At 65.7% G+C, this 24117-nt stretch overlaps 6 protein-coding genes and 1 long non-coding RNA gene across 10 annotated transcripts; 4 read left to right on the plus strand and 3 right to left on the minus strand.

The window, feature by feature from the left end:
• The first annotated feature begins 1025 nt into the window (after window positions 1-1025).
• On the plus strand, window positions 1026-2898 carry ANKRD34C (ankyrin repeat domain 34C). Its single transcript, XM_042876067.1, has one exon. It carries the CDS (start codon window positions 1026-1028, stop codon window positions 2508-2510), a length of 1485 nt encoding a protein of 494 aa, XP_042732001.1. The 3' UTR covers window positions 2511-2898.
• Window positions 2899-3806: 908 nt separating this feature from the next.
• On the plus strand, window positions 3807-5701 carry TMED3 (transmembrane p24 trafficking protein 3). The gene is made up of 3 exons (XM_042876165.1): window positions 3807-3959; window positions 4353-4601; window positions 4900-5701. The coding sequence occupies exons 1-3, from the start codon at window positions 3807-3809 to the stop codon at window positions 5134-5136; spliced, it is 639 nt and encodes a 212-aa protein (XP_042732099.1). The 3' UTR covers window positions 5137-5701.
• A 1183-nt stretch (window positions 5702-6884) lies between these two features.
• On the minus strand, window positions 6885-8855 carry LOC122182681 (putative gonadotropin-releasing hormone II receptor). The gene is made up of 4 exons (XM_042876161.1): window positions 8810-8855; window positions 7912-8465; window positions 7522-7726; window positions 6885-7382 (listed from the first exon to the last, which is right to left on the minus strand). Exons 1-4 carry the CDS (start codon window positions 8853-8855, stop codon window positions 6928-6930), a joined length of 1260 nt encoding a protein of 419 aa, XP_042732095.1. The 3' UTR covers window positions 6885-6927.
• LOC122182685 lies at window positions 8288-10718 on the plus strand. Its single transcript, XR_006179915.1, has 3 exons — window positions 8288-8329; window positions 8584-8622; window positions 10505-10718. It is a non-coding gene; the product is annotated as an uncharacterized LOC122182685 (long non-coding RNA).
• LOC122182683 (mesoderm posterior protein 1-like) lies at window positions 9973-11561 on the minus strand. The gene is made up of 2 exons (XM_042876164.1): window positions 10581-11561; window positions 9973-10203 (listed from the first exon to the last, which is right to left on the minus strand). The coding sequence occupies exons 1-2, from the start codon at window positions 11427-11429 to the stop codon at window positions 10141-10143; spliced, it is 912 nt and encodes a 303-aa protein (XP_042732098.1). The 5' UTR covers window positions 11430-11561; the 3' UTR covers window positions 9973-10140.
• A 1018-nt stretch (window positions 11562-12579) lies between these two features.
• LOC122182682 (mesoderm posterior protein 2-like) lies at window positions 12580-15679 on the plus strand. The gene is made up of 2 exons (XM_042876162.1): window positions 12580-15276; window positions 15485-15679. The coding sequence occupies exons 1-2, from the start codon at window positions 14410-14412 to the stop codon at window positions 15587-15589; spliced, it is 972 nt and encodes a 323-aa protein (XP_042732096.1). The 5' UTR covers window positions 12580-14409; the 3' UTR covers window positions 15590-15679.
• Window positions 15680-16394: 715 nt separating this feature from the next.
• Window positions 16395-24061, minus strand: LOC122182695 (alanyl aminopeptidase, membrane). Of its 4 annotated transcripts, none has more exons than XM_042876194.1 (21): window positions 23772-24061; window positions 20876-21484; window positions 20530-20672; window positions 20323-20459; window positions 20120-20246; window positions 19877-20031; window positions 19692-19805; window positions 19240-19383; window positions 19098-19163; window positions 18904-18969; window positions 18580-18752; window positions 18408-18484; window positions 18185-18318; window positions 18058-18113; window positions 17827-17974; window positions 17655-17746; window positions 17389-17499; window positions 17151-17318; window positions 16940-17080; window positions 16752-16833; window positions 16395-16608 (listed from the first exon to the last, which is right to left on the minus strand). In XM_042876194.1, the coding sequence occupies exons 2-21, from the start codon at window positions 21475-21477 to the stop codon at window positions 16450-16452; spliced, it is 2895 nt and encodes a 964-aa protein (XP_042732128.1). In that variant the 5' UTR covers window positions 21478-21484; window positions 23772-24061; the 3' UTR covers window positions 16395-16449. The 4 variants fall into 4 exon arrangements, with proteins under 4 accessions (XP_042732128.1, XP_042732129.1, XP_042732127.1 ...); XM_042876195.1 differs by lacking the exon at window positions 23772-24061 and adding an exon at window positions 22977-22994; XM_042876193.1 differs by lacking the exon at window positions 23772-24061 and adding an exon at window positions 22359-22658 and having other exon boundaries at window positions 20876-22221.
• Between the last annotated feature and the right edge of the window lie 56 nt (window positions 24062-24117).

Raw genomic sequence — 24117 nt, forward strand, 5'->3', positions numbered from 1 at the left:
CCAGGAGCAGGGCCACATTGGTGACTCTGGCACTGAAGGAAATCAGCTGTATTCAAGGAAACATCAACATGGCTGTGGGAGCAGAGCTGGAGGAGAGCAAGGCAAGGTGAACTGAGGTGTATCAAGGAGCAGCGAAAGCAGAGCTGCCCATGCAGGGAGACAAGCTATGAGCTGAGAGCAAGACCTCACCTGTAGGGCAGGAGTAGGCTGCTAACAGCTATGGGTCACACAAGAGAGATCACCAGGAGAATGCAGAACAGCAAACTCCATCCACAAGAGAAGTCCAGCAAACAAAGATAATCCCACAGAGCTGAGCACAGGCTCAGGGCCTGCCTTTAAATAGGGCTCCCAGCCCATAGCAGGGGGTGTGGGATTCCAGATGGAGCTGTTCAGCAATCAGCATTGATTGGTGCTTGCAGGGCTGGCAACCAGCACACCTGGATGGGGTGACAGCAGGGGCTGAGTCTGTGGGGCTGCCTGGCAAACACTGCATCTGAAATGAATTCGCTGAGAGAGGAGCAATGCCATAACATGAATTATGAGCCAAGGGAAGGCAGTGCCAGTGCACCTCCCAGCTGGCTCCAAGCAGTGCTGTCACTTCAGGAGACCCCAGAGGAAACAAAGCTTTCCTCCTGCTGCAGTTCCCCCTGCACCCCAGTACCCCCAGCAGGCAGCACACAGCACTGTGGCAGAACCACAGCACGATTTGGATCGCAGGACGTCTTACAGCCCCTCCAGTTCTAACCCCTCCATGGGCAGTGATACCTCCCACAGCCCAGCGCCCCATCCAACCTGACCGTGAGCACTTCAAAGATGGGGAACCTGCAGCCACCCTGGGCAGCCTACACCAGGGCCTCAGTGCCCTCGCGGTACAGAATCCCTTTCTCAAGTCTAACCTAAATTCAACCTCTTCCAATGTGGGAAAGTGCTGCAGGGCTGCCCATGTGCAGAGGGCTCAGCGGAGGCTGCAGGGGGGCTCACCTTTCCATCCCATTCCTCCCCAGCTGCCGTGAGCCCTGCGTGCCATGGATGAGGCGACGGAGCTGCAGACCGGGGGGAACTCTCTCCTGAAGGCAGTGTGGCTGGGCCGGCTGCGGCTGACCCGGCTGCTGCTGGAGGGGGGGGCCTACATCAATGAGAGCAACGAGAAGGGGGAGACGGCGCTGATGGTGGCCTGCATCACCACACACGTGGACCAGCAGAGCATCAGCAAGGCCAAGATGGTGAAGTACCTGCTGGACAACAGGGCTGACCCCAACATCCAGGACAAGTCTGGGAAGACGGCCCTGATGCACGCCTGCATCCGCGGCGCGGGTGGCGAGGTGGTGACCCTGCTGCTGGACAACGGGGCCGACCCCAGCCTGGAGGACCACTCCGGTGCCTCTGCACTGGTGCACGCCATCAACGCCGATGACAAGGATGTTTTGCAGCACCTTCTGAATGCCTGCAGAGCCAAGGGGAAGGAGGTGATCATCATCACCATGGACAAGTCGGCCACCGGCGCCAAGGCCACCAAGCAGTACCTGAACGTGCCCCCACTGCTGGACTTCAAGGAGAGGGCCTCCCCTGAGACGAGCACCGCAGCGCTGAAGGCGGCCGCCCCATGCCCACAGCCCGCCGAGCAGGAGCTGCCCCCCGGGGACGGTCCTCCCACCAAGGCCACCCCCGAGCCGCCCTCCCCGGGCTGGAGGGGCGGCACCACCACCAAGAGAGCACGGCTCCCGCAGCTGAAGCGGCTGCAGTCGGAGCCGTGGGGGCTGGTCGCGCCCTCAGTGCTGGCTGCGCACCACGAGGAGCAGCGGGTGCGCACGGATGACGAGCTGGTCAGCAGCATCGGGGAGCTCGCGCTGTGCAGGAAGGCTCCCCTCAGCCGCAGCAAGGATGCGCCCCTATTCCCGCTGGTGGACGAGCAGGCGCTGCGCACGCCTCCAGCCCCAGGGTCCGGCTGCAGGAAGGGGTTCGAGAAGGGCCCCCAGCGCCTGCCTCGCAGGAGCACGGTGCCGGAGCCCCCGGAGAGCAGCGAGGCGATGGAGGCCCTGCACTGGCGGCGGATGAGCGCCGAGCACCACGAGTGCGACGCCGGCATGGCCGAGGCGGGGAAGGTGGCTGCGGAGAGGAGGAAGCTGAGCGGCTCTCACCTGGCTCTGCTGGGTGGTTCGCGGGAGGCTCTGGATGGTGCCCCCAGCACCTCCCCCGCCGCCGTCCGCCGCCCGCCCAACCTGCTGGAACGGCGCGGCTCCGGCACGCTGCTGCTGGACCACATCGCGCACACCCGGCCCGGCTACCTGCCCCCCCTCAACGTCAACCCCAGCCCCCCCATCCCCGACATCGGAGCCAGCGGCAAGGCCCCCTCCCCGCTGGCTGCCGGCTTCAGGGCCCTGGTGCCCGTCGCTCCCAGCTCCCCCAAGCGGGGTGACCTGAGAACCAAAAAGAAGCTCCTGCGGAGGCACTCCATGCAGCTGGAGCAGATGAGGCAGCTGTCTGATTTTGAGGAAATCGTGGCGCAGTAGCCGCTTTCCCGGGAAGTTCCCCAAACTGCCCTCTGTAGGAACACACACGGCAGTTCGGAGCGGGGCGGTGCTGCCCTGGGAAGCGCAGGCAGCCCTGGGCTCAAGGCCCCATGCACAGAGCACTTTCCCCAGAGCTGGGGGGACAACAGGTGGCAGGCAGCACAGAACTGAGTGCCTGGAGCCCTGCCATGCCGGCTGCTTTTGGACTTCCCCCCCACCCCCCGTGAGCACTTATCTGAGAAATCCAATCCCAGCACGTTTAGGTAGAGGCAGGCATCACACCAAGGCTCCCGGCTGCAGTGTGTTTGTTCCTGGTTATTTACGATCCATTCTTCATCCCTCCCACTCATCCCAATGCAGAAAGCGGTCTGGGAGCCCCACGCCAGGGAGTCGAGGGCTGACGTGTGTGTGAAGTGCCTACCGGGAAGGAGCTCAACGCTGCGAGAGGATGGAGAGCAGAAATAACCCTCCTTAGCGATTGAATGTATTTATACCCTCACTGTGCTGCAGAGGCGAGACAACGCTCAGAGGTCCTGCGATTCCGTTTCCAAGCACTTGGCAACACAGAGCCAGATCCGCTGCTGGTGCAGCTGGGGAGCCTTGCGCAGAGCTCCGCGTTTGGCACGCTGCGCCCGTGGGGAACGCGGCTGCCCGGCCCCGCTGCGCTGCGGGTACTCGAGAATGGATACGCCGCGGTTCCGTCGGCACGGGAGCGCCCTCTGGAAATGCGTTTTCGATTTAAATGTGTTGTTTAGAGTAAAGGTGGGCTTATATTTTTACAGCCTTAAAGTTTATACTTGCTGTCGCTCAGATGTCTTACAGACGGAATTTCAGGCACGCTTTATCTCTAACCACGAAGTTCGTCTTCTATTTTTGGCTGAGGAATCCCAAATCCCAGAGTTTTCATTCGCGCATATCCCCATATCTTTATTGACGCTTCCGCCGGCGCGCTCTGACGGCGGCGGTGCAAACACAGCTCAGTTCCCCTTTGCGCAGGGGCTGAGAGCGCGCATCTCACTGCAGGAGCGCGCATCTCACTGCGGGAACGCGGAGCAGCGCCGCGCCGCAGCCATTGCCGCTCGCGTGTGCGGTGCGGGGGTGACGCCGTGTGACGGACGGCGGTTTTACATCCCCGCTCTATCCGCAGCCGCCCGGCCCCGGCCCCCCGACGTCCCCCGGCCACGCACGGAGCCGCCCCAGCCCGGAAGCGCCGCGGTGCCGCCACGTCAGGGAGGGACGGCCCCGGGCGGGGCGAGCGCGGGGCCGAGCGGCGCGGTGCGGTGCGGGGCGGGCGGGATGCGGAGCTGTGCGCGGGGCTGGGCGCTGGCCCTGCTGCTGGGCGCTCTGCGCGCGAGCGGCACCGAGCTCACTTTCGAGCTGCCCGACAGCGACAAGCAGTGCTTCCACCAAGAGCTGGACCGAGGCCTCAAGTTCACGCTGGACTACCAGGTACGGCCCTGCTCCTACCCGTGCCTCCACCCGTGTCCCCCAGCCCCTGCAAAGCCCCAAGCAGGGCGACCCCCGCACCTCTCCCCCACAGCCCCGCTCCCCCCGTGCTGCCCCGGGAGCTGTGCCCAGACTCGTGCCCAGCAGAGCCCACATCAGAGCTGCTTGGGATGTGCCCACGGTGGTCCCCAGCCCGGTTGTGGGGGCCGTCCCCCCCCACGTTCATTCTGCCCGTGGGCCCTCAGCCTGGCCCCTGCCCGTGATGGGCTGCCGTGGCACGGTGCCGCGCTGCTCAGGGCATGGCTGTGCATGTGGCACATTTTGGGGCAGCATTCCTCTGCCCGTGGTGCCGAGTTCTCAGGGTTCAGCAGGTGCTGCCCACATCTCCCTGTGCAGGTGATCACTGGGGGCCACTACGATGTCGACTGCTACGTCGAGGACCCCAACGGCCGCACCATCTACAGGGAGACCAAAAAGCAGTACGACAGCTTCCCGCACCACGCTGAGCTCACAGGGATCTACACCTTCTGCTTCAGCAATGAGTTCTCCACGTTCTCCCACAAAACCGTCTACTTCAACCTCCAGGTGGGCGACGAGCCGCCCATCCTGCCCGACATGAGCAGCCGCGTCACGGCGTTGACACAGGTGTGTTGCAGCATGTGGCCAAACGCACAACCCCGTGCGACCGCGCTCGCTCCCTTCCCCTCTGCTGAGTGCAGAAGCGCCCGCTGCCAGGCAGCGCCGTGCCGGCCTGCTGGTGGCAGAGCGGAGCCGCGGTGCCAGGCTGGGGCGCAGAGCCCTCGCTGAGCCGCGTGGTGTCCCGTTGCCCACCGGGCTCCGGCGCTGCCCCTTGGAGCAGAGCCGCGTCGGCGGAGCCGGCAGCGCGCCTCTCCCCCTGCCCAAGCCGTGCCTGGTGGGTGGCGCTGCATCCCTGTGCCCCCAGATGGAGTCTGCCTGCGTCACCATCCACGAGGCGCTGAACGCGGTGATCGACTCCCAGACTCACTACCGCCTGCGGGAAGCGCAGGACCGCAGCCGGGCTGAGGACCTCAACGGGCGCGTCTCGTATTGGTCGGCTGGGGAAACCGTCATCCTCTTCGTGGTCAGCGTTGGGCAAGTGATGCTGCTCAAAAGTTTCTTCACTGAGAAGAGGCCGGGCAGCAGTGCAGCTGGCACCTAATGCCACAGCTGTGCCATCCCAAACTACAGGAGGGAGCGGGGGTTTTCATGGTGCTGCAGTGGGGACGTGGCTGGGGATGGCATGGGGAGTGCTGCTGTTGCTCGCCCGGGTGCAAAACAGCTGCCAAGCACCAGCATCCCCACACATATCGGCAGCAACCCCCAAGATGTCACCTGCCCTCACCATGCGCCGCCAGCCCAGGTCAGCTCCCCACCTGCAGACTGCAGGCTTTGCATCTGGCTGCGTGCGCACGGCTCCCTGCTGTGCCTGCAGTGGGCAGGTTGTGCCCCGAGCGCACACAGCATCTTCCATGTTGAAATTTCAGCAGGGGCTCTTGGCTTCTTTATTTTGTCTGCTTCTCCCTGTGCAGCGTTTCCTAGGCCACAGGAGTAAGCAGCATGCTCCACAGAAGATGTTTTTGTACTTAGCTGAGTCCATGCTGGAGCCCCATCCCCTTCCCTTAGTCCTAGCCCTCAGGGGCAGCTGGCTGCAGCACCCAGCCAGCTTCAGCAGCACCACTTTGTCCTTCCACTTTGCCACTTCACAATAAACCCACACGATTCTGTTCCTGCTGCTGTTATTGGGCACTGCTCCCAGCATGGCATGGCAAGCTCCTGCCCCATCGTGCCCCAGAGCCCCCCAGTGCTGTCAGCGACTGTGCATGGCTGCTGCCCTCCTGGGGACCTGGCATGACACTGCTCCTCGTGCATGGCTGCACCTGCAGGTGCAGTGCCATGCCATGCAGCCATGGTGTGGGATCAGGGCATCAGCACCATCCTTCAGCCCTGCCATTGCCAGCCTGCAGGGACTGCAGCTCTGTGCTCAGCTCCCTCCCAGCTCCCTGCAGCAACTGTGGGGCTCTTGCGGTGCCTCCAGAGCCCAGCCTACCCTGGGGCCGTGTCCAGCCCTGCTGCAGAACGGAGTGCAGGGATGTGTGCCCAGAGCTCACAGTGCCCATCCCACCCATGCACCTGCTGGAGTAACACCAGGCTCCTACTGCAGGCCTCTATCCAAGGGGATGCATTTTGTCAGCTCCAAATTCCTCCTGTATCCACTGCCCGCTTGCACTCTGTGCCAGGTCCAGGCTGGTCCAGCAGCAGCGTCAGGATCTGACAAATGCATTTACAATTCCATGCACCAGATCCGGGGAACCCCATTGAGGAGTGCCTCACTGCCCTCTCCCCACCAGCAGCCCCCACCCTTGCAGGGACCCCAGCCACAGCCCACGCTGGGGCCGGGGCTGCAGCCCCCACAGTAGCAGAGCAGCAAAGCTGCGTCCCTGGCCCCGGCAGCACTACTGGCCTTGGAGCAGCTGCTGTGCTGCTGGGCGCTGCCAGGCTCCTGCACCTCGCAACGACCTTCAGCAGCAGCTCAGATCCTGTCCCCAGCAGCAGGCGGGTGCAGGGCTGGCACAGGAGCAGAGGGACTGCAAGCCCTGCTTGCTCTGTGCAGCCCCCAGCAGCGCTGTGGGGATGTCAGAACCACCCTGCCCTTGGGGACAACAGCCAGGGTCCCTACACGACCCATCCCCAGCCCCAGTGCAGCCACGTCCACAGATGCAGGCAGAACACAAGATGGCCACAGGATGCTTTATTACTGTGTTGTGCTCCAGCACGTAACATAAATGGGTGCAGAGAGGGAAGAGGGGTGGCTCACACCCACCTGGCTGTAGGAGCAGCTCTGCCCTACCACTTACAGAAGCATTTTGGAGCAGAGCCCCCACCGCCTGCCCTTGCTGTTGTGCCCTTCCGGACACAGAGTGCCATCTTCATGGCATCAGGCTGCCCTGGCTCACAGCGCACTGCTCTGGCAGGAACTAGCCCCAGCAGGCAGCTCCAGCTCGATAAGTGGCTGTGGCCCCTCCGTGCCCCCTATACTCTGCCTGCCCCGCAGGGATGAGGCCGAACAGTGGAAGGAACCCGTGGCTGAGGAGGGTGGCTCAGGCTCAGGGTTGTGCCCGCAGGGACAACTGCAGCGCCTCTGGAAGGGGATGGTGAAGAGCCCGTAGGTGATGGGGTCCAGGCAGGCATTGAAGAGGCCGAAGATGAAGAGGATGTGGGAGAGGGATGGTGGGACCTTTTGCTGCATGGCCCGTGGGCAGAACCAGTACCACAGCCCCAGCAGGTAGTAGGGGGTCCAGCAGAGGATGAAGGAGGAGACGATGACCAGGCTCATCTTCAGCGTGCGCAGCCGTGCCCGTGGGATGTTGCTCCCAGAGCACCGCAGCGGCACGTCCCTGGAGGAGACTGAAACATGGGAGTGGGACCGGTGAGCGGGGGGCTCAGGGTGGTAACCACACCCCAAGCAGGGAGCAAGGACCCCCACCATCCCGGCTGAGGCCGCACACTCGGATCTGCTCGCAGCCCCCCTGCCAGCCCCACTCACAGAGGCCGGAGCCCATGCGCCGGGAGATCTCGAGCAGGATGCGTGTGTAGCAGCACACCATGATGAGCAGTGGCAGCAGGAAGAGGCAGGAGAAGCTCAGCATGTTGTAGAGGGTCTCGTGCCAGGGCTGCGGGAAGCTGCCGCGCGTGGTGCACTGCGTGAAGTTGTGCGGGGCGTGCAGGGTGACGGTGTGGAAGAGGAACAGCTGGAAGCGGAGCAGAGGTGGGACGGGGCTGAGATGGAGACCCTGCCCCTCCCCAAGAGGCACCCAGGGGTCTCAGAGCACCTGAGCCGCAGGGTTGGGCCCCGCACCGAGGGCTCACGGCGCTGCCACTCCTGAGAAGCCCCCGGGGCCCCCAGGAGTGCGGGGTGCGTGGGGCTGGCAGGCACCTGCGGCGCAGCGAGCGCGGCGCTGAGCATCCACGCGGCACGGAGCATGGCGCGGTTCCTGCGGCGCGCGCGGGCGATGGCCAACGGGCGCAGGATGGCGGCCTGCCGGTCCAGGCTGATGACGACGGTGACGAAGGCGGAGGCGTACATGGCCAGCAGGCGCAGGTACATGAGGAGGCGGCAGGCCAGGTCGCCCGCCCGCCACTGCAGCGTGATGTTCCAGACGGCATCCGACGGCATCACCACCACCGTCACCAGCAGGTCGGCGGCAGCCAGGTGCCGCAGCAGCAGGCGGATGTGGGAGCGCCCGCCGCCCCCTCGGCCCCCTGCCGCCCGCAGCACCGCCACGTTGCAGCCGGCCGAGAGCACGAAGAGCACGAAGGTGGCTGCCACACGGGCCTGGGCCGCGGGCGAGAAGGTGGGGAGCAGCAGCGGCTCCTCGGCACCCTCGGAACGGGGGCTCCAGGCACAGCCCTGCTTGGGGTGGGACGTGATGCTGGAGGGCTCTGTGCTGACGTTCCCCGCCTCGGGGCCTGGGTCCAGCCAACCCCCTCCTGCTGCGATAGGCAGATGGGCAGCACGGCCCGCGCAGGGCTGGGGGTGCTCAGGGGAGGGGGTGACCTACCGACCCACCCAGAAGCCCACCTCAGCTCTTGGCATTCCCATCTGCAGCCCCGGCACCCAGAGAACTGTGGGATTCCGGCATCGCAGGTAAGCATGGGGAAGTGGTCTCAGCCTCCCCTGCCCCCTGCCTGCCCCAGGCCATCGCTGCCGCCCTGTCCACCCCACTCCAGAACATCCCTCGTGGTCCCACTCAGGGACAAAGGCACTCCCCGGTGCAGGAGCCCTTTGGTGCAGCACCCCATGCTCCCTGCACCCATCTCCCTGCACACCTCACCTGCTGCAGCAGCATCCTGCCCCGTTCCCCCGCCGAGCCGGGCCATGTCAGGGCTGCTCAAACACCACCCACTCGCTGCTCCCAGTGCTCCCACATTGGCACCAGCTGCATCCAGCCAGGACGCGGGCAGCAGGGCCGGCACTGCAGCACTCTGCTGCCTGCAGCCACCTCCGCTCCCGCCCAGCACCCTGCTGGCTGCTGCCCTTGGCAGCTCAGGTTGCTCCTTGACGTAGCCAGCCTGCATGGAACGACTCCGTCCTTTACCCCGCATCACCCACTCACGGATGAGCGTGAACAGCCTCATGCACACAGACACACGTGCACAAATGAACACGGTGTGTTACCAGCCCGACAGGCCTGCATCCAGGCGCTGCAGGGTGCCCAGAGCTGGGGTTGCTGCTGCAGAGCCGTGTGTGTGGGGTGCACAGTGCTCGTTGCTTTGGAGTGCATCGTTTGTGGGGACCCGAAGATGCGCAGGTCCCATCTCCCGGCTCCTCCGTAGGACCAGGGCTGCGGGCTGGGGGAGGGGAACGCGGCTCTTTTGCATCTCAAAGGCTGCGTCTCCCAGGCGGAGGGCATTACCGTAATTAGCAAGTCACCTCAGTCATTTCACAGATAAGCGGGGCTCATTAGCCCTGCAGACCTCCTGCCCCAGGGACCCCGGTGCGCGTTAGCATCTGCCCGCCAGTCCCGGAATGGGGCTCCGCACCGCTCGACAGCCCGACCCGCGGGGATCCCCTGCAGCCAAGTACCCGCCCTCCACCCGGGACCCGCGGGGTCTCCAGCTCGGCGGGGTGCGGCCCCCAGGTGACCCTGCGACGTGGGGCCCTCCCAGGCTCCGGGCACGGGGTGCAGACATCGCTCAGCTGTCAGTGAGCAGCACCTGGGCAGTGCTGGTGAGCTCCATTCCCAGAGCTGGAGGTGTCTGTCCTGATACCTCCCGGCAATTGCTTTCCCAGATGCTGTCCCCAGCTGCACGCTGCCGGCTCAGGGCCCCGCAACGGTGCTGGCTCTGTGTCACAGCCCCTGCCCATGCCCAGAGAGATGCCCTGGTGCAGTTTCCCCAGCTCAGCTGTCCTCTCAGCCCCAGCATGACGGCTGTGCATGTTGCACCCATCCCGCGCCCAGCAGTTGCTGCAGGAATGGCCACGTGGCGACAGTCAGACTGGGCAAAGGGGTTTATTTATGTACAGTCACAGTATATTATGTACAGTCCCAGCCAGCATGGATCCGGGCTCCAAGCACCTTGCTTTCACCACCCCCTTGCTGTCCAAGGGGGGACACACGTCTCCCTGGGTCCTGCAAGTTGTGGGCATCCGATGGTGCGTGGCTCAGTCCTGGGGCTGCGGTGGGAGCAGAGCCTCCAGCAGAGAGAGCAGATCTGCTGAGATGTCCTGTGGGGAAGAGAGAATCGGTGAGGAAAGCACCGATGCCAGGGCAGGGATGCAGGGCAGGGCTGGGCGTGGGTCAGCAGCATTAGGGGCTGGCAGAGCCCACCGTCAGGAAGGCACCCACTCAGGTACCAGCAGGGCTCTGTGCTACCTGATAGGAGCCCAAACGATGCAAGGAAGGGTGGGAGCAGCTGGAGGATCCAAGCACCCCACATACACATGCCATAGGGTAGAGGGGGGTCCTCTCCATTCCCAATCCCAGACTACATCATTGTGACCCCAACACCACTTCCACACACCACAGGAGCACTTCGAGCACCCACCAGAGAGATTGTGCCCAGCCCCACATCAGTATCCCAGCTCCACGGCCACACACATACCTGGGTGACCATCTCTGCATCCACAAAGTCTGGCAGCAGCAGCCCTGTGTCGAAGATGGGGTCACTGGGGGGGTCTGAAGAGGTCCCTGCCACTGCACAGTGAGGAGAGAATGGCCAGGAGGACACGTCGGAGGCAAGAGCCTCGTGCAGCTCCGGGGGGGTCCCCGCGGTGGGGCTGTAGGACGGTGATGACCAGAGCCCCATCCCCACGTCAGGAACCACGTGCAGCTGCGGACAGGTCTCCAACACGGGGCCGTTGGAGAGCGACCCCCAGGTCCCCGTCCCCGCATCCAGAGCCCCGCGCAGCTCTGGGGGGGTCCCCCAACCCTCCGAGCCGGGGGGCGAATTCTCCTGCGGGGCTGGGGAGCGCGGCCGGGGCTGCGGGGGCTGGCAGCAGCCCAGGCCCCCGGGGCAGAGCGGGCAGCGGCGGGCGGCCGCCCCGCGGCGCAGTAGCAGCACCTCCTCGCTGAGGCCCAGCAGCGCCGAGAGGTGGGCGATGTAGCGCGTGGCGAGGCGCAGGGTCTCGATCTTGGTGAGGCTCTGCCCGGCGGGCGCCAGCGCGGGTGGTAGGTAGTGCCGCAGCCGGTGCATGGCCTGCGCCAGCCGCCGCATCCGCAGCTTCTCCCTCTCGCTGGCGCTCTGCCGTGAGCCCCCGGCCGCCCCTGATCCCCTCCTGCCCGCCGGACCGCGGCGCGGTGCCCTGGCAGGGGGTGAGAGGCCGCAGGAGTCGGGTGAGGGTGCCGGCGAGCTGCTGCTGTAGCCCTCGGGCTCAGGCACGGCGGGGAGACCCCAGTCGTGCAGCGGAGACGCGGTGCGGAGCGCGAGGCCGGGAGCTGCCTGGTGGGCCATGGCTGAGGGCTGAGAGCCGCCGGCCCCGGAGCCCCGGCTTTATGCCGGGCCGGAGGTGTGAAGCGGCACCTCCGTGGCCGGCGTCGGCAGCACTTCAAAGGCGGGGGGCGAGGGCAGCCGTCCTTTGAACAGGCGGGTGAGGATTTTTACCCCGGTGGTGTGAGGCTGCTCCGCGCTGCCCACCCCCCGGCACTGCCCGCATCCCAGCACCGGCTCTGGCCCGGGGCCGGGGGAGCCCCCCCAGCAGGGATGCACGCGGGGTCTGCGGTGCGGTCTGCCGCAGGGTGCGTGCGGTGGGCTCGGCTGCTCGGCCGGCAGCGGGCTGCGCGCTGCGAGCTCTGCGGTGCAACGCGTGCTGCAGACATAGTGGGGCTGGCACGTTTCTCTGTCCCCTCGCGTCCCCGGTCCGGTAGTCCCAGAGCCCAGCACCGCGCTGTTCCAGCCCATCCTGCTCCCCAGTGTGACCTACGGGCCAGGGTGGGTCCAGCACCGTGCCACCACCCTCAGCCGGGGCAGCGGGCTTTGCCCAGGCCCCCCTGCAGTCCCGCTAATGGCATTTCACATGTTGGCACTAATGAGCCCTGACGCCTGTGGAGCCGCCCGGCTCTGCCTACAGCCGGTGCCCAAAGTCCACTGCTGTGACTGACAGCCTCCGCGCTGCACCCCCGACCCCCGCCTGCCCCCATATCCCACAGCAGCTCTGACCCTGCTGCCCCAGTCCCGATCTCCAGTCCCTGCAGTAGCACCCGCAGGCGGCACAGCCCCACAGACCCCGGCCCCTCCCGGCATTCGTGGCCCTGTCCCCGCTCCGGGGGCTGGGAGGGGGCTGGGAGGGGGCCCCCCGCCGCGTTCCCAGGCCCCGCACAGGAGTCGCGCGCTGCGGGTGTAAAGGTTTCCAGGGAAACCCGGCACCGCGCGGGAAGGAAAACAGATCAGGGAGAGCGCGCTTGGAAGGCCGGGGGGGAGAGCATCCCTGTGCCGCTGCGCGGCCCCACCGCACCGCAGCTGCACATCGGCGGCGCAGCCTGGCCGTGCGCTGGGACGGCCCCTGCGTGGCACGGGGTGAAGCAGCGCACGCAGCCCCCAGGGCAGGACGTGCGCAGCCCCTGATAGCGGGGGTGCTCAGCCTCTCTGCTCGCGGGGCACAGAGCTGCGCGCAGGGCACGGAGCCGGGCACGAGGCACGGAGCCAGCTGCGGTCACGGGGTGCGCCGCTCCACGGGGAAGTGCTGGCGATGGGACTGCGTGAGCCACCGCTTCATCAGCAATGGTCACATGAAAGTCATTCGGTTTTCCCCGCGCATGCTGTGACATGGAGGTGGTGACATCAGCCCTGCCTATCAGTCACCCCCGGTGGGGCCGCGGCACATCCGCACTCCTCGCCACGCTGGGCAGCACCAATACTGGATCTCCATCCCTCAGCAGTCACGCTGTGTGGGTGTCACTGCACCTGAGCACACAGCAGCGCCGACACAGCAGGCACTCCCTGCCCACCACGCACTGTGCCCAGCACTGTTGGAGCCACGCACACCCTGGTGCACGCCGTGCTGGCAGGGCACATCACCGCAGGGCACCCAGGCACCCTCCACCCTGCTTCAGGCTGTCTGCCACCAGCCGGGTGCCACAAGGACACAGCATTTTTCACCCCGCGGATGCCACAGATGCAGCGGATAAATGCTGGTGATTTCCCAGCTGTTCCTCTGCCCTCGGTGGAAGAAGTGCCCCTGCGCCATCCCATCCGAGGTCTGAGCACACTGGAATGCTGTACAGCTCTGTGCTCAGGCTCCTGACACCAGCTGCACACCCACAGGGTTGGAGCTGCACTGGGGACCTGGGGGTCTGCAGAGGATCCAGCCCAGAAGCGCAGAGGGGTGTTTGGGGGCGCTCAGAGGGAGCTCCACAGCCACGGGCACAGCCTTGGGCACAGCCCCTTCCCCACACATCCCCCTGCGCAGTCCCACAACTGCTCCCCCCTGTTCCCAGACCCCCTCCTGTGTCTCATTAGCTGACGAGCTCCCAGGTAATGAGTTTTGCGGCCCTGCTGGGCAGGCACTTCCCACCTCCCTCAGTGTTTAGACAAGTGCTGGAGCGCGGCCGGGGCTGGGGTCAGAGCCCCTGCAGAGCAGTGCCTGCAGCTCCCTATCGGGGAGCCGGGATCCCCTGCTCCCTCCATGCTGTGCTGATGGAATGCAGCACAGGGCACTGCGCTGAGGGTGCAGGGATAGATTTTGGAGGCCAGGAACCCAGATCCAAACCTGAGCACTCCTGCAGCTCCCATCCCATCTTGGCACCCTCCTGCCCAGCACCAGCTCTTAACCCCAGGATCTCCCACCCACAGTTCTACTGGCTGAGCCCAAAGGCCGCAGGCAGGACCTGTGCCCTGGAGCACCTCACCACAGTGCTGCCCACATGCTGGGGTCAGGGCCTGGGGTTTGCCACAGCTGGGCAAGCAGCATAGCTCACTGCGTGTCCACAATCACACCGATAGTGTGCCCAGTTGCATGTAAGCATCTCAGGGACACACAGCAGCATCCCACAGAGTCAGGGAGACTGAAGCAGCATGGCTGGATGCAGAGACACTCAGGACCCCCATCTTTCAGCCACGCAAGGGGCAGAGCGGTGCGGGGATGCCAGAGATGCTGGCAATGGAAGGTCAAGGCCTTGCTGCCCCATAGTGCCGTGCCGCAGTGCGGGTGCTGGCAGGGCTGGTCGGCACGTTAGCATCTCTCATGACCGTGTGAATTGGTCCTTGCACACTTCCCAGCACTGGGCAGTGACAATTAAGGGCTGGAGGAGTCAGAACTGACACCTCCGCAAATGGGTCCGGCTTTCCCAGGCTCCCGGTCCAGTCCCAGCCCACACCATGTAGGTTTTGACACCTCCAGGTGGCCACAGAATTGCCACCTCACACCTTGGGCCCACATAAAGCCAGGGCTGCCCAAGGACCCCCAGACGTGCGCAGCCCCAGAGTGGAGCCCACCATGGCCGGGTCCCCACTGCCGCCCCGCAGCCTCCAGACCCCAACAGCCGCCACCCCGACACCAACCGGGGAGCTCTGCAGACCCAGCAGTGGGTCCGGGCTGCGGCAGTGCTGCGGTCCGGCGGGCAGGAGGGGATCAGGGGCGGCCGGGGGCTCACGGCAGAGCGCCAGCGAGAGGGAGAAGCTGCGGATGCGGCGGCTGGCGCAGGCCATGCACCGGCTGCGGCACTACCTACCACCCGCGCTGGCGCCCGCCGGGCAGAGCCTCACCAAGATCGAGACCCTGCGCCTCGCCACGCGCTACATCGCCCACCTCTCGGCGCTGCTGGGCCTCAGCGAGGAGGTGCTGCTACTGCGCCGCGGGGCGGCCGCCCGCCGCTGCCCGCTCTGCCCCGGGGGCCTGGGCTGCTGCCAGCCCCCGCAGCCCCGGCCGCGCTCCCCAGCCCTGCAGGAGAATTCGCCCCCCGGCTCGGAGGGTTGGGGGACCCCCCCAGAGCTGCGCGGGGCTCTGGATGCGGGGACGGGGACCTGGGGGTCGCTCTCCAACGGCCCCGTGTTGGAGACCCGTCCGCAGCTGCACGTGGTTCCTGACGTGGGGATGGGGCTCTGGTCATCACCGTCCTACAGCCCCACCGCGGGGACCCCCCCGGAGCTGCATGGGACGCCGGGCTTTATGTCACAGCCCTCACCATCACCGCTGTGCAGCATCAGAGCAGCGACCCTGATTGAGCCCCCGCGGAGATGCGCAGCAACCACAGGCACCAGGACAGGTCCCTCCTGCTGCACGGAGCCCGCAGCCCCCTCCCTGCATCCTGGGATGAGAGCAAAGGCCATGGGACCTTCAGGACTCCACACATGCGGCTCTCAGGTACACACGGGTGCATGCGGGCTGACGGTGGAGCCTGGGATGTGGTGGGGTGGGATGGAGGATGCTCTTGCAGTGCACGTGTGTGCTGTGACCAGGGTGACTGCATGGAGTGGGGGCACAGCACAGGAGATGCAGAGCCAGCCCAGGATGCATGCAAGTGGCCACAGCACTGCCCCACGCAGCCGCCTGACACACAGCCTTTCTGCAGATCGGCAGCCCCCTGGACCAGGACGTGTTCATCTCCTCCGACGTCCACGGGACCCCTGTCCTGCCCGGCTGCAGCCCCGCACGGTGCTGGGGGTGGTGGAGCTGATGCGGTGCCCACAGCTGATGACGCAGCGTGGGGACAGTGCCAAGAGGCACTGCGGGACACTGGGAGGGGCTCCTCATTAAAGCTGCTGTGCACTGCTGCACTTTGCCTTTGGTTATTGCGGGGCTCCTGATCACTGCGTTCCGACAGGGAATGGGGCCCCGGGTGGGGTTGTGGGAGGGCAATGTTCAGCCTTCACTTCCACATTACACACCTCGATGTGCTGCCCCCAGTCTCGGGGCTTGGTGTACTGTCCCACAGCTCAGAGACGTCCCCAGGGCTGGAGTGACAGAGGGACCCCATTTCTGGTCTCCCTCAGCCCTCCACCTGCCCAAGTCCCACCGACCGCCGGGGCACAGTGCCCATCCACCCGCCGACCCCTCCATCCCTTCTGCACCCACGAGGGTTTGGGGTTGGGGCTCGAGGAGCTGCGCCGCCCCCCCCGGAGCGCCGCGGCCGAGCTCACACGCAGCCGTCAGACGGAGAGGCCGAGCGCTGGCGTCGGCGCAGCCCCCGGAGCCACTTAGCACCGGGCTCCTAACAGCCTCTGCTCCAGCCATTTCCTGCCCCGGCCCCGCTCAGCTTCGCAGCCGCTGCCACACCGCGCTCCCGTGCACCTCTTTATTTACGAGACCCCACGTCTGGCACGAGCCCTCGCTGTGCCCGGCCCCGTGCCCCCCCGCCCATCATCCAGGCGCCGGGCGCTTCCCGTCACGAGCAGCGAAGGGCTCGGCCGGGCGGGCCGGGGCGGCGGGCGGCAGCGCTCCGGGGTGGGCGCGGGACGGGGACGGAGCGGGCGAGCGGCCGGAGCGGCTTCGGGGAGCGACGGCGGACCCCGCGGCGCGGCGGTGCGCAGAGCAGACTTAGCTGGAGGCGGTCTCGGCGCTGAACCAGGCGAGCACGACCTCCTTGTTCTCATTCACCCAGTTGATGTTGGTCCTGGTCCGCTCCAGCGCCTGCTCCAAGGCGCGCGTCCCCGAGCCGAAGCCGACGTCCTGGTTGTCTGCCTTGAACTGCTCCAGCTGCGAGGGGGGGGACAGAAGGGCTGGGGAGGCGGGGGGACCCCGCAGCGAGCACACCGCGACGGCAAGCGGAGCAGGGCACATGCAGGGCTCGGCGGGACAGAGGGACCCGGGTGCAGAGGTGCCAGCTGGCAGCCGCTCACCTGCTGCAGCTCAAACTCCGTGTTGAAGCGTTGGGTGACGGCTGTAATCAGCCGGGAGAAAGAGAAGGAGCCACCGCCGTACCTGGGGGACGGGACAGATGGCTGAGCCGTGTTGGAGCTGCCCAGCGTCCCCCCCGGCACACAGGCAACTGCTGCTGCTGCTGCTCCCCGCCCCACGCAGTGCTCACTGGCTGAAAAGTGTCTTCCAGTTGCCTCGGATGAAGTCCCAGGCCAGCGGCTGCCCCACCACGTTGCTGGCGATGCTGTTGATGGTGGAGGTGGCGTCCTGCCTGCGGATCTTGGTGGAGTCAAGGGTGTACTGCAGGTACCTGGGTGGGGGGAGCTGCCAGGTGAGAGGCTGCGGGGGCAGAGCCGGGCCCCCCCCAGCCCTGCACCCACCGCTGGAGGATCCAGGGTTCAGTGCTGCAGGTCAGGGCTGTGCGCAGCTTGTCGGCCTCGGACACCACAGGAGCCTCGAGGAAGCGCTCCCATATGAAGTCCCACGCCTCCTCCCCGCCTGTGGCCACGGCGCTGCAGTAGATGGCGGAGCGCAGGTTCGGGGTGATGCTGTCGGGGAGAGATGTCTCAGCACGGAGCCCAGCCTCTCTGTGCCCAGCCATGGCACTGCAGCACTCACGGGTTGTTGCTGACATTGTTCTTCCACTGGTTGAAGAGGTCGGTGGCCAGCTTCTGGCACTCAGTGATGCCGTAGGAGCAGGCTGTGCTGATGGCATTGACCTCGTTGTACCTGGGGGAGAGAGCAGCCCGCAGGGCTGGGATGGGCGCACAGCCTCTGGCACCCACTGGCCACATGGGGGGCTGCGCGTCCCCCCTGGAGCACAGTGCAGTGAGTGCCGCACTGTGCACAGGGCAGCAGGCAGCCCAGAGCTCTGCGGCACTCACTGATCCATCAGGTTGACGGGGATGGTTGTCCAGTTGCTGGTGATGCTCTTGTAGTGCTCAAAGAGCGGAGTCACTTGCTTCTGGATGTATTTCTGCAGGGCGGGTGGGCAGGGCTCAGCATGCAGCCCCCACAGCAGCCCCGGCCCTCAGCACCCCCTGGGGCTGCGCTCACCCTCATGGGCCCGAACACTTCGCTGCGGTCGAACATCAGCTGGAAGTACTGCAGGTTGCTGAGCGCTGCCTGCCAAGGCATGTACTCTGTCTCCCTGCTCAGGAAGCGCGTGGTATTCAGTGCCAACGTCACATCGACTTGCAGTGCCCTGCAGCGGGGAGATGGCAGCGTGGAGATCCCTGTGCCACCCGTGCCGTGCATCCCACCAGGCCGCCCGGCCACCCCGCTCACCTGGCCAGGTTGAAGGCATCATCGATGATCTGCGCCCGGTTGATGACGGGGATGACCTGGGGGAGAGCAGAGGCGGTGCCACAGGGCAGCACCAGCGTGGGGCGTGTGGGATGGGAGTCCCACGTACCTGGTGGTTGTCGGAGAGCTGCTGCAGGAGCTGATCCCAGTTCTCCTGGTTGTAGTTGACGCGGAAGTAGCCGCTGACGTTGAGGTTCAGCAGGAGCCAGGTGGAGCTGCCCACACTGAAGTCGGTGTTGGTGTCTGTGCAGGCAGAGGGGTTCTGCTCCTGCCCCGAACCCACCAGCACATGGGGGGGCAGCGAGCCCCCAGCCCAGACCCCAGCACCATACCTGAGACGTTCACCAGCCAATACCTGTCCCCAGTTCTGCTAGGCGTCATCCAGGTGATGGGGACAATCCAGGTGTAGCTGTGCAGGGGACACAAGGCCAACAGCCATTTCTCACCACCCACCCCCCCCATCCCCTCCACACTCCACAGCACCACAGTCCCAGCCCCACTCACTCGAACACGGAAGGTCTCTCCACTGTGGAGTTGGAGTCGAGAAGGAAGTGGCTCTGCTTGATGCTGCCATTGAGTGTGTTGACAGTCACCAAAGGGAAACCCATCTGCAGCGTCCAGCGGTCCATGATGTCACTGATGGTGTTGGGCAGAGGCACGCTGTTGTTGTTGACAGCCTGTGAGAGGTGTTGGCAGTGTTCCCCGGTGCTGTGGGGCCCAGACCCATGCAGGAACCGAACCCCTCGCCCAGGGGAGAATGCAGCCACTGGACCCGGAGGGGGTGGGGAGGGTGGGAGCAGCACGGAGAGCTGCCCACTCCGCTCATACCTCCTGCAGGTGGTCCCACAGGTCTGTGTACACGGTGTTTCCGTAGGCAAAGGTGTGGAGGTAGGACTGCAGGAGAGCACCAGGAAAGCTGGGTGGGGAGGGGCAGAGGAGCCCCATGGAGCCCCAGGGAGGAGAAAAAGACCACCTGCCGCAGACACATGCACCACAACGCAGCCCAGCAACCCTCAGCTCACCTGCAGCCCCTCCTTGAACACGTCTTCAGTGAGGAAGTCAGAGAGCATCCGCAGCACCGATGCTCCCTGTGGAAACAGCAGTGAGGTTCTGAGCACACAGCGACCGCCGGGGACCTCGCGCTGCCCGATGCTGAGCACCCACCTTGCTGTAGGCGATGCTGTCAAAGACCTCGCTGATCTCTGCTGGAGTGTTGATCTCATCCTCGCTGAAGGTGAGCGGGTGGGAGGTGGTCAGGGCATCGGTCGCCATCACCGAGTGCAATTCATTCAGTACCATCAGGTCTTTCTGCGGGGGTCGGTGCAGCCATCAGCGCAGCATTTGCAGCAGGGCAGCACCTGGGCGCTGGGCAGCAGGGGGTGCCCGTGCCCTTGCCTCATATCCCCATGCCCATGCCTTGTGCCACATACTTGTCTCCCGTGCCTCATGCTCCACACCCACGCTCCAGGCCCCAGACACATGCCCCACATCCCGTACCTGTGCTCTACACAGCATACCCGTGCTCTGTACAGTATAACTCTACTCTGAGCCCCACACACGTGCCCCAAGTCCCATACACACGCCCTATGCCCCACGTCGCTGGGACCAGCACTCACAATGTTCCAGGTGGGCTCTGCTGAGTCTGCGCCCAGGTACTCCACGTAGGAGGCAAAGCCCTCGTTCAACCACAGGTCATTCCACCACCGCAGCGTCACCAGGTTCCCAAACCACTGCAGAGGAGCAGAGCGCCCTGTCAGCGGGGCACTGTGGCTCCAGGGGCGAGCAGGGGCCCGGCAGGTACCTGATGGGCCAGCTCGTGGGCGATGACGGTCACCACGCGCTCCTTGTTGGCAATGGAGGAGTAGGCATTGTCATAGAGCAGCGCGTTCTCCCGGTAGGTGACCAGTCCCCAGTTCTCCATCGCGCCCGCGTTGAAGTCGGGCAGGGCGACCTGATCTGGAGGATGGAGAGGCGCCATTGGCACATGGCCACAGCTGGAGCAGCTGCCAGCAGCACAGCATGGCCCCACGGCCCCCGCACCCACCGGACTTGGGCAGCGGGTATGCCGTGTTGTAGTGCCTCTCAAAGAAGCTGAGGATGGGTCCGGTCTTTTCGAGCGCGTATTCGCCCTGCCCTTCAGCGATGGCTGCGGGGCGGCCCCAGATGCGGATCTGAGAGGAGAGATGGTTCCAGGCTCAGCTGCTGCCCTGGCTGCACCTTGGGTGCGCGGGACGGCGCTCAGCTCACCTGCACCTCCCCAGTGTTGTCTTCTATGTAGTTAAACTGGCTGACGATGAAGGCCAGCAGGTAGGTGGACATCTTGGGCGTGGGGTTGAACTGGGTGACGTTCCAGCTCTGCCCATCCATCTCCAGCTGGTAGGTGTCTGCAGGGAGCACGGAGCAGCTCAGCCGCCCGCCCGCCCACCCGGCACAGAGCTCCCCTGCCCCACTCACTGTTGGCAGGCATGTTGGAGATGGCCTTGTGATCGGAGGGGTGGATCATCGTCACCGTGAAGACGGCCTTCATGGCCGGCTCATCAAAGCAGGGGAAGGCTTTTCTCGCATCAGGGGCCTGCATCTGTGTGGTGGCCACCACCCTGCAAGCGAACCCATCAGCACCACGGCGCCCGGGCTCTCGTCCCCTCTGCCAAGGGGCTGACAGCCCGTGAGGAGCCAGAGTCCCCTGCCCGCTCACAAGGGCGCATGCACACAGGCAACCTGCACTCATGGAGAGGCTCCTGGCACCGCGGCCACCTCCCCCCGCAGCGCCATGCCCCCTCCCCGCCAGCCTTGCGCCTACTTGGTGACGTTGCCCTCGGTGTACTCGCTGCGGTAGAATCCAGCCAGATCGTCAGCCAGCTCCCCGGTGAAGTTGCTGAAGAGGCGGTAGCTCTGGCCCTGCTGCAGCGGCCCGGCCAGCTGCACCACCAGGTACTGCGTGTTGGTCTCCAGCCACGTGTTGCTGATGGCGGGCGGTGTGGAGCCGTTCACCGCGTGCAGCGAGGCGTGGAAGCCATTCTGCAGCGTGTAGTTCAGCTTGTTGCTGTGGATCAGGATCAGGTCGGTGGCTTCCTCGCAGGTGAAGACCACGCTGCTGTTGCCCCTAAAGATGTACATGTTGTTGGCATCAGGCGTCAGGAAGGGCTGCAGCGTCACCTCGTAGCTCTCCGGCTTCAGCGCCGTCGGCAGCCGCCAGCGGTTCCAGGGGTTGTCGGGGGCAGTGGTGGTGCTGGCAGTGGTGGTGGTGGTGGTGGTGGTGTCGGTGCTGCCGCTGCCTCCTGATGATTTGTTCTTCTCCTGTGCATACACCACAGACAGCGCAATGATGGTGGCCACGGCACCCAGCGCCAGCACGATGCCCACGATGCCCACACTCTTGCTGATGAAGAAGCCGGCTGCCATGGCGAGGCTGCGGAGCGGCGTGCAGAGGAGCTGTGCTGGGCTGGCACGGCTTTTAGCCTCTTGCTTCCACAGGGTTTATTAGTCCAAGTTAATGGGTGAACAATTAAAAGACCATGAGGCTCAGGATGAGCCTTCCACCCACCCGCCTCCCCACACTGCAGCTGCGCTAATCCCAAGCACTGGGGCACTGCGGGAGCTCAGGGCTGCACCTCCAGGGATGGGCACAGGAGCGGGCATGGCTCCGGGCCAGGGCTCCCGGCATCCCTCCAGGGCAGCGGTGTGGCCCTGCAAAAGGAGGGACAGAGAGGGGTCACAGCCAGCAGCCGCATCCCCACCTCACCATAGGGAAGGCAGTGCAGCAGGGCGGGTGCTGGCCCTCAGCAAGGGCACAGCCAGGGCCCCCTGTGCAGGCAGGGAGAGCACGGCATCGCAGCTGGGGGTCCTCAGAGCCAGGGAGGAACTCCCCTGCCTCTCAAAGCCCAGGGCTGCATTAACAGGTGTGCGCTGGGAGCTCGAACTCCAGCACTCACATACCCCGCACAGGCTGGCCATACCGCACCCAGCAGCTCCCCATGTGCCCCTGAGCTGGGGATCCCAAACCGCACAGCACACAGCTGGGAGAATGCTGGTGGGCCTGGGGGCTCAGTTTGGCCTGCGCCTCCCAGCTGGGAGCTGAGCAAAGGCACCGGGCCAGGCGCGCTGCAAGTGGTTCATGACCAGGACACACCTTCCTCGTGCACCTGCCTGCATGGGAGAGCAACCCCAACCTCACTGGGCTGATCCCCCTGAGCTCTGCCCAGGGCTCCCATGGGCACAGCCAAAGACAAAGGAGCAAAGTCCCCATGCAGGGCAAGGTGGGGAAGAGAAAACATTGTGTGCACCTCACAATGGGAATAGAAACTCGTTTTCCCAAGGACTGATACCTCCAGCAGTGTGACCCGGGCTGGTACAGCTGGCAAAGGTACAGGAACAGAGGGCAAAGCAGGGCAGGGGCTGAGCGGTGTCCTCAAAGCACTGCAGCTCCCCGGTGTGCCCAACACTGTGACCTGTGCCCAGCAGCTCCCAGATGCATATCTCTGAGCCTGAGCCCTCTGAGGGGGGGGCTGCCCGGAGCCCGGCGGTGCAGCCATGCCCCCCGCACAGACATCTCGGCACCGCACTGCGGGCATTCGACCCCGCACTCCTCCCACCTCTGCCAGCTCTCCCCAGCCCCGCCCGCCCCCCAGCCCGCGTCCCCGCTTGCACACCCGTAAACATCGCCCCACGGGCGGGCACGGACGCGACACCTCCGGCCCCGGGGCGCGCAGACAGGGGTTCACCCCACAGCCCCCCACGCACACCCCACAGCCCTCCGGAGCTGCCCTCGCTCCGTCTCCGCGTGTCCCTCCCGGAGCCCTCGCTCACACCGCGCTCCATTCCCCCGTGCAGTCGCAGCTCCCGTCCCCCCGCCCGGCCCGCGGAGCCCCGGCAGACCCCAGCCCCATCCGTGCCCCACTCACCGCCCCGCGTTCAGCCGCGGCGAAACGGGGCCGCCGGGACTCCCGTCGGTGTGCCGACCGCTGCTCACCGCCCCGCTGCCGCTGCCCCGTTAGCTCGGGCGGCAGCGGGAGGAAAGTTTCCTCCCCGAACTCCAGGGGAAGTAACCTGAACCGCTGCTCGTCACCTTAACCCCTGGGCTGCTGGCTGGGGGGCGGGCAGAGGGGGTCCCGGAACGGACATCGTGTGCCCAGCACAGGGCCGGGGCCCGGCACAGGGCAGGCACCCCAGGTCCGGGCACAGGGGACATCCCAGATGCACCACTGCCCTGTCCGGGAGGCACTGCTCGGGAGCACCAGCCTTTACCAGCACAATCAACCCCAGAGGCGGCAGGGAAGGGAGCAGGGCAGCACTCGAGAGCAACACCACCAGGCTGTGCTCGCCCAGCACCCGGGCACCCTGCAAATCATCCCTGCTCGGGGGTGCCACACCGTTCAGCCCCTGCCCAGCACCCCCATGTCCCACCCGGCTCCCATGTCCCTCCATGCTGTGCCCCATGCGGCTCCCTGCGTCCCACCTGGCACCGCCTGTCCCAGCTGCAAGCAGCCTGCGGGGCTGGGTGGATGTGGATAGATTTGCAGTTGGCAGCCCTGTGCAGTTCCCGGGAAGCAGGGCTGGAGCGTTTCTCCCCTGGGAGTGAGCAGGCTCACCCAGTCCTTGGCAGGGTGAGGGCAAACACTGCAGTTTGGGCAGTGCAGGTGCCCGCAGAGGGGCTGGGCGCATGCCAGGCTCTATCTGCCCACATCCCCCCTCCTCACCAGTGGCGAAGGGTCTGGAGGACAGAGGAGTTCCCACAAGTGAACGGAGCTCAGGAGAACCCTGCGCCCATGGGTGCCAGACACCCCCGGCTGGTGGGGGGGCAGTACCTGGCAGCCACGCAGGGCTGGGACGGGGCCCCAACGCCAGTTCTTGCTTCCCCTGTGCAGGCAGCTGGGGAGCACAGCGCTGGGCGGTCCCTACACTGCTGGGCTCGGGGCTGCAGCTCTCCTGGGTGTGGGGACGGGGCCGAGGGCTCAGCCCGTCCCTTTCTCCCTGCCCCGTCCTGCGGGCGGCAAGGCCGGGGCTACAGCAGGGAGCAGCAGCGGGACTTACCCAGCCCTGTGC

This window comes from Lagopus leucura, unplaced genomic scaffold (assembly GCF_019238085.1).
Source record: "Lagopus leucura isolate 7727_CA_CO unplaced genomic scaffold, USGS_WTPT01 Super-Scaffold_100015, whole genome shotgun sequence".
NCBI classification, from domain to species: domain Eukaryota; kingdom Metazoa; phylum Chordata; class Aves; order Galliformes; family Phasianidae; genus Lagopus; species Lagopus leucura.

Excerpts from the sequence above, each read along its gene's own strand:
- ANKRD34C (XM_042876067.1), top strand. The coding sequence starts at position 1,026 with ATGGATGAGGCGACGGAGCTGCAGACCGGGGGGAACTCTCTCCTGAAG.
- LOC122182682 (XM_042876162.1), top strand. The coding sequence starts at position 14,410 with ATGGCCGGGTCCCCACTGCCGCCCCGCAGCCTCCAGACCCCAACAGCC. Across the intron at positions 15,277-15,484 it reads TCCACACATGCGGCTCTCAG|ATCGGCAGCCCCCTGGACCA; the intron begins GTACACACGGGT and ends GCCTTTCTGCAG.
- LOC122182695 (XM_042876194.1), bottom strand. The coding sequence starts at position 21,477 with ATGGCAGCCGGCTTCTTCATCAGCAAGAGTGTGGGCATCGTGGGCATC. Across the intron at positions 18,970-19,097 it reads TGTTCAAGGAGGGGCTGCAG|TCCTACCTCCACACCTTTGC; the intron begins GTGAGCTGAGGG and ends GCTCTCCTGCAG. Across the intron at positions 16,609-16,751 it reads CGGAGTTTGAGCTGCAGCAG|CTGGAGCAGTTCAAGGCAGA; the intron begins GTGAGCGGCTGC and ends CCCCCCTCGCAG.
- LOC122182683 (XM_042876164.1), bottom strand. The coding sequence starts at position 11,429 with ATGGCCCACCAGGCAGCTCCCGGCCTCGCGCTCCGCACCGCGTCTCCG. Across the intron at positions 10,204-10,580 it reads ATGCAGAGATGGTCACCCAG|GACATCTCAGCAGATCTGCT; the intron begins GTATGTGTGTGG and ends TCTTCCCCACAG.
- LOC122182681 (XM_042876161.1), bottom strand. The coding sequence starts at position 8,855 with ATGGCCCGGCTCGGCGGGGGAACGGGGCAGGATGCTGCTGCAGCAG. Across the intron at positions 8,466-8,809 it reads GCAGGATGCTGCTGCAGCAG|GAGGGGGTTGGCTGGACCCA; the intron begins GTGAGGTGTGCA and ends CTATCGCAGCAG. Across the intron at positions 7,383-7,521 it reads GCGCATGGGCTCCGGCCTCT|TCTCCTCCAGGGACGTGCCG; the intron begins GTGAGTGGGGCT and ends CCCATGTTTCAG.
- TMED3 (XM_042876165.1), top strand. The coding sequence starts at position 3,807 with ATGCGGAGCTGTGCGCGGGGCTGGGCGCTGGCCCTGCTGCTGGGCGCT. Across the intron at positions 3,960-4,352 it reads AGTTCACGCTGGACTACCAG|GTGATCACTGGGGGCCACTA; the intron begins GTACGGCCCTGC and ends CTCCCTGTGCAG. Across the intron at positions 4,602-4,899 it reads GCGTCACGGCGTTGACACAG|ATGGAGTCTGCCTGCGTCAC; the intron begins GTGTGTTGCAGC and ends CTGTGCCCCCAG.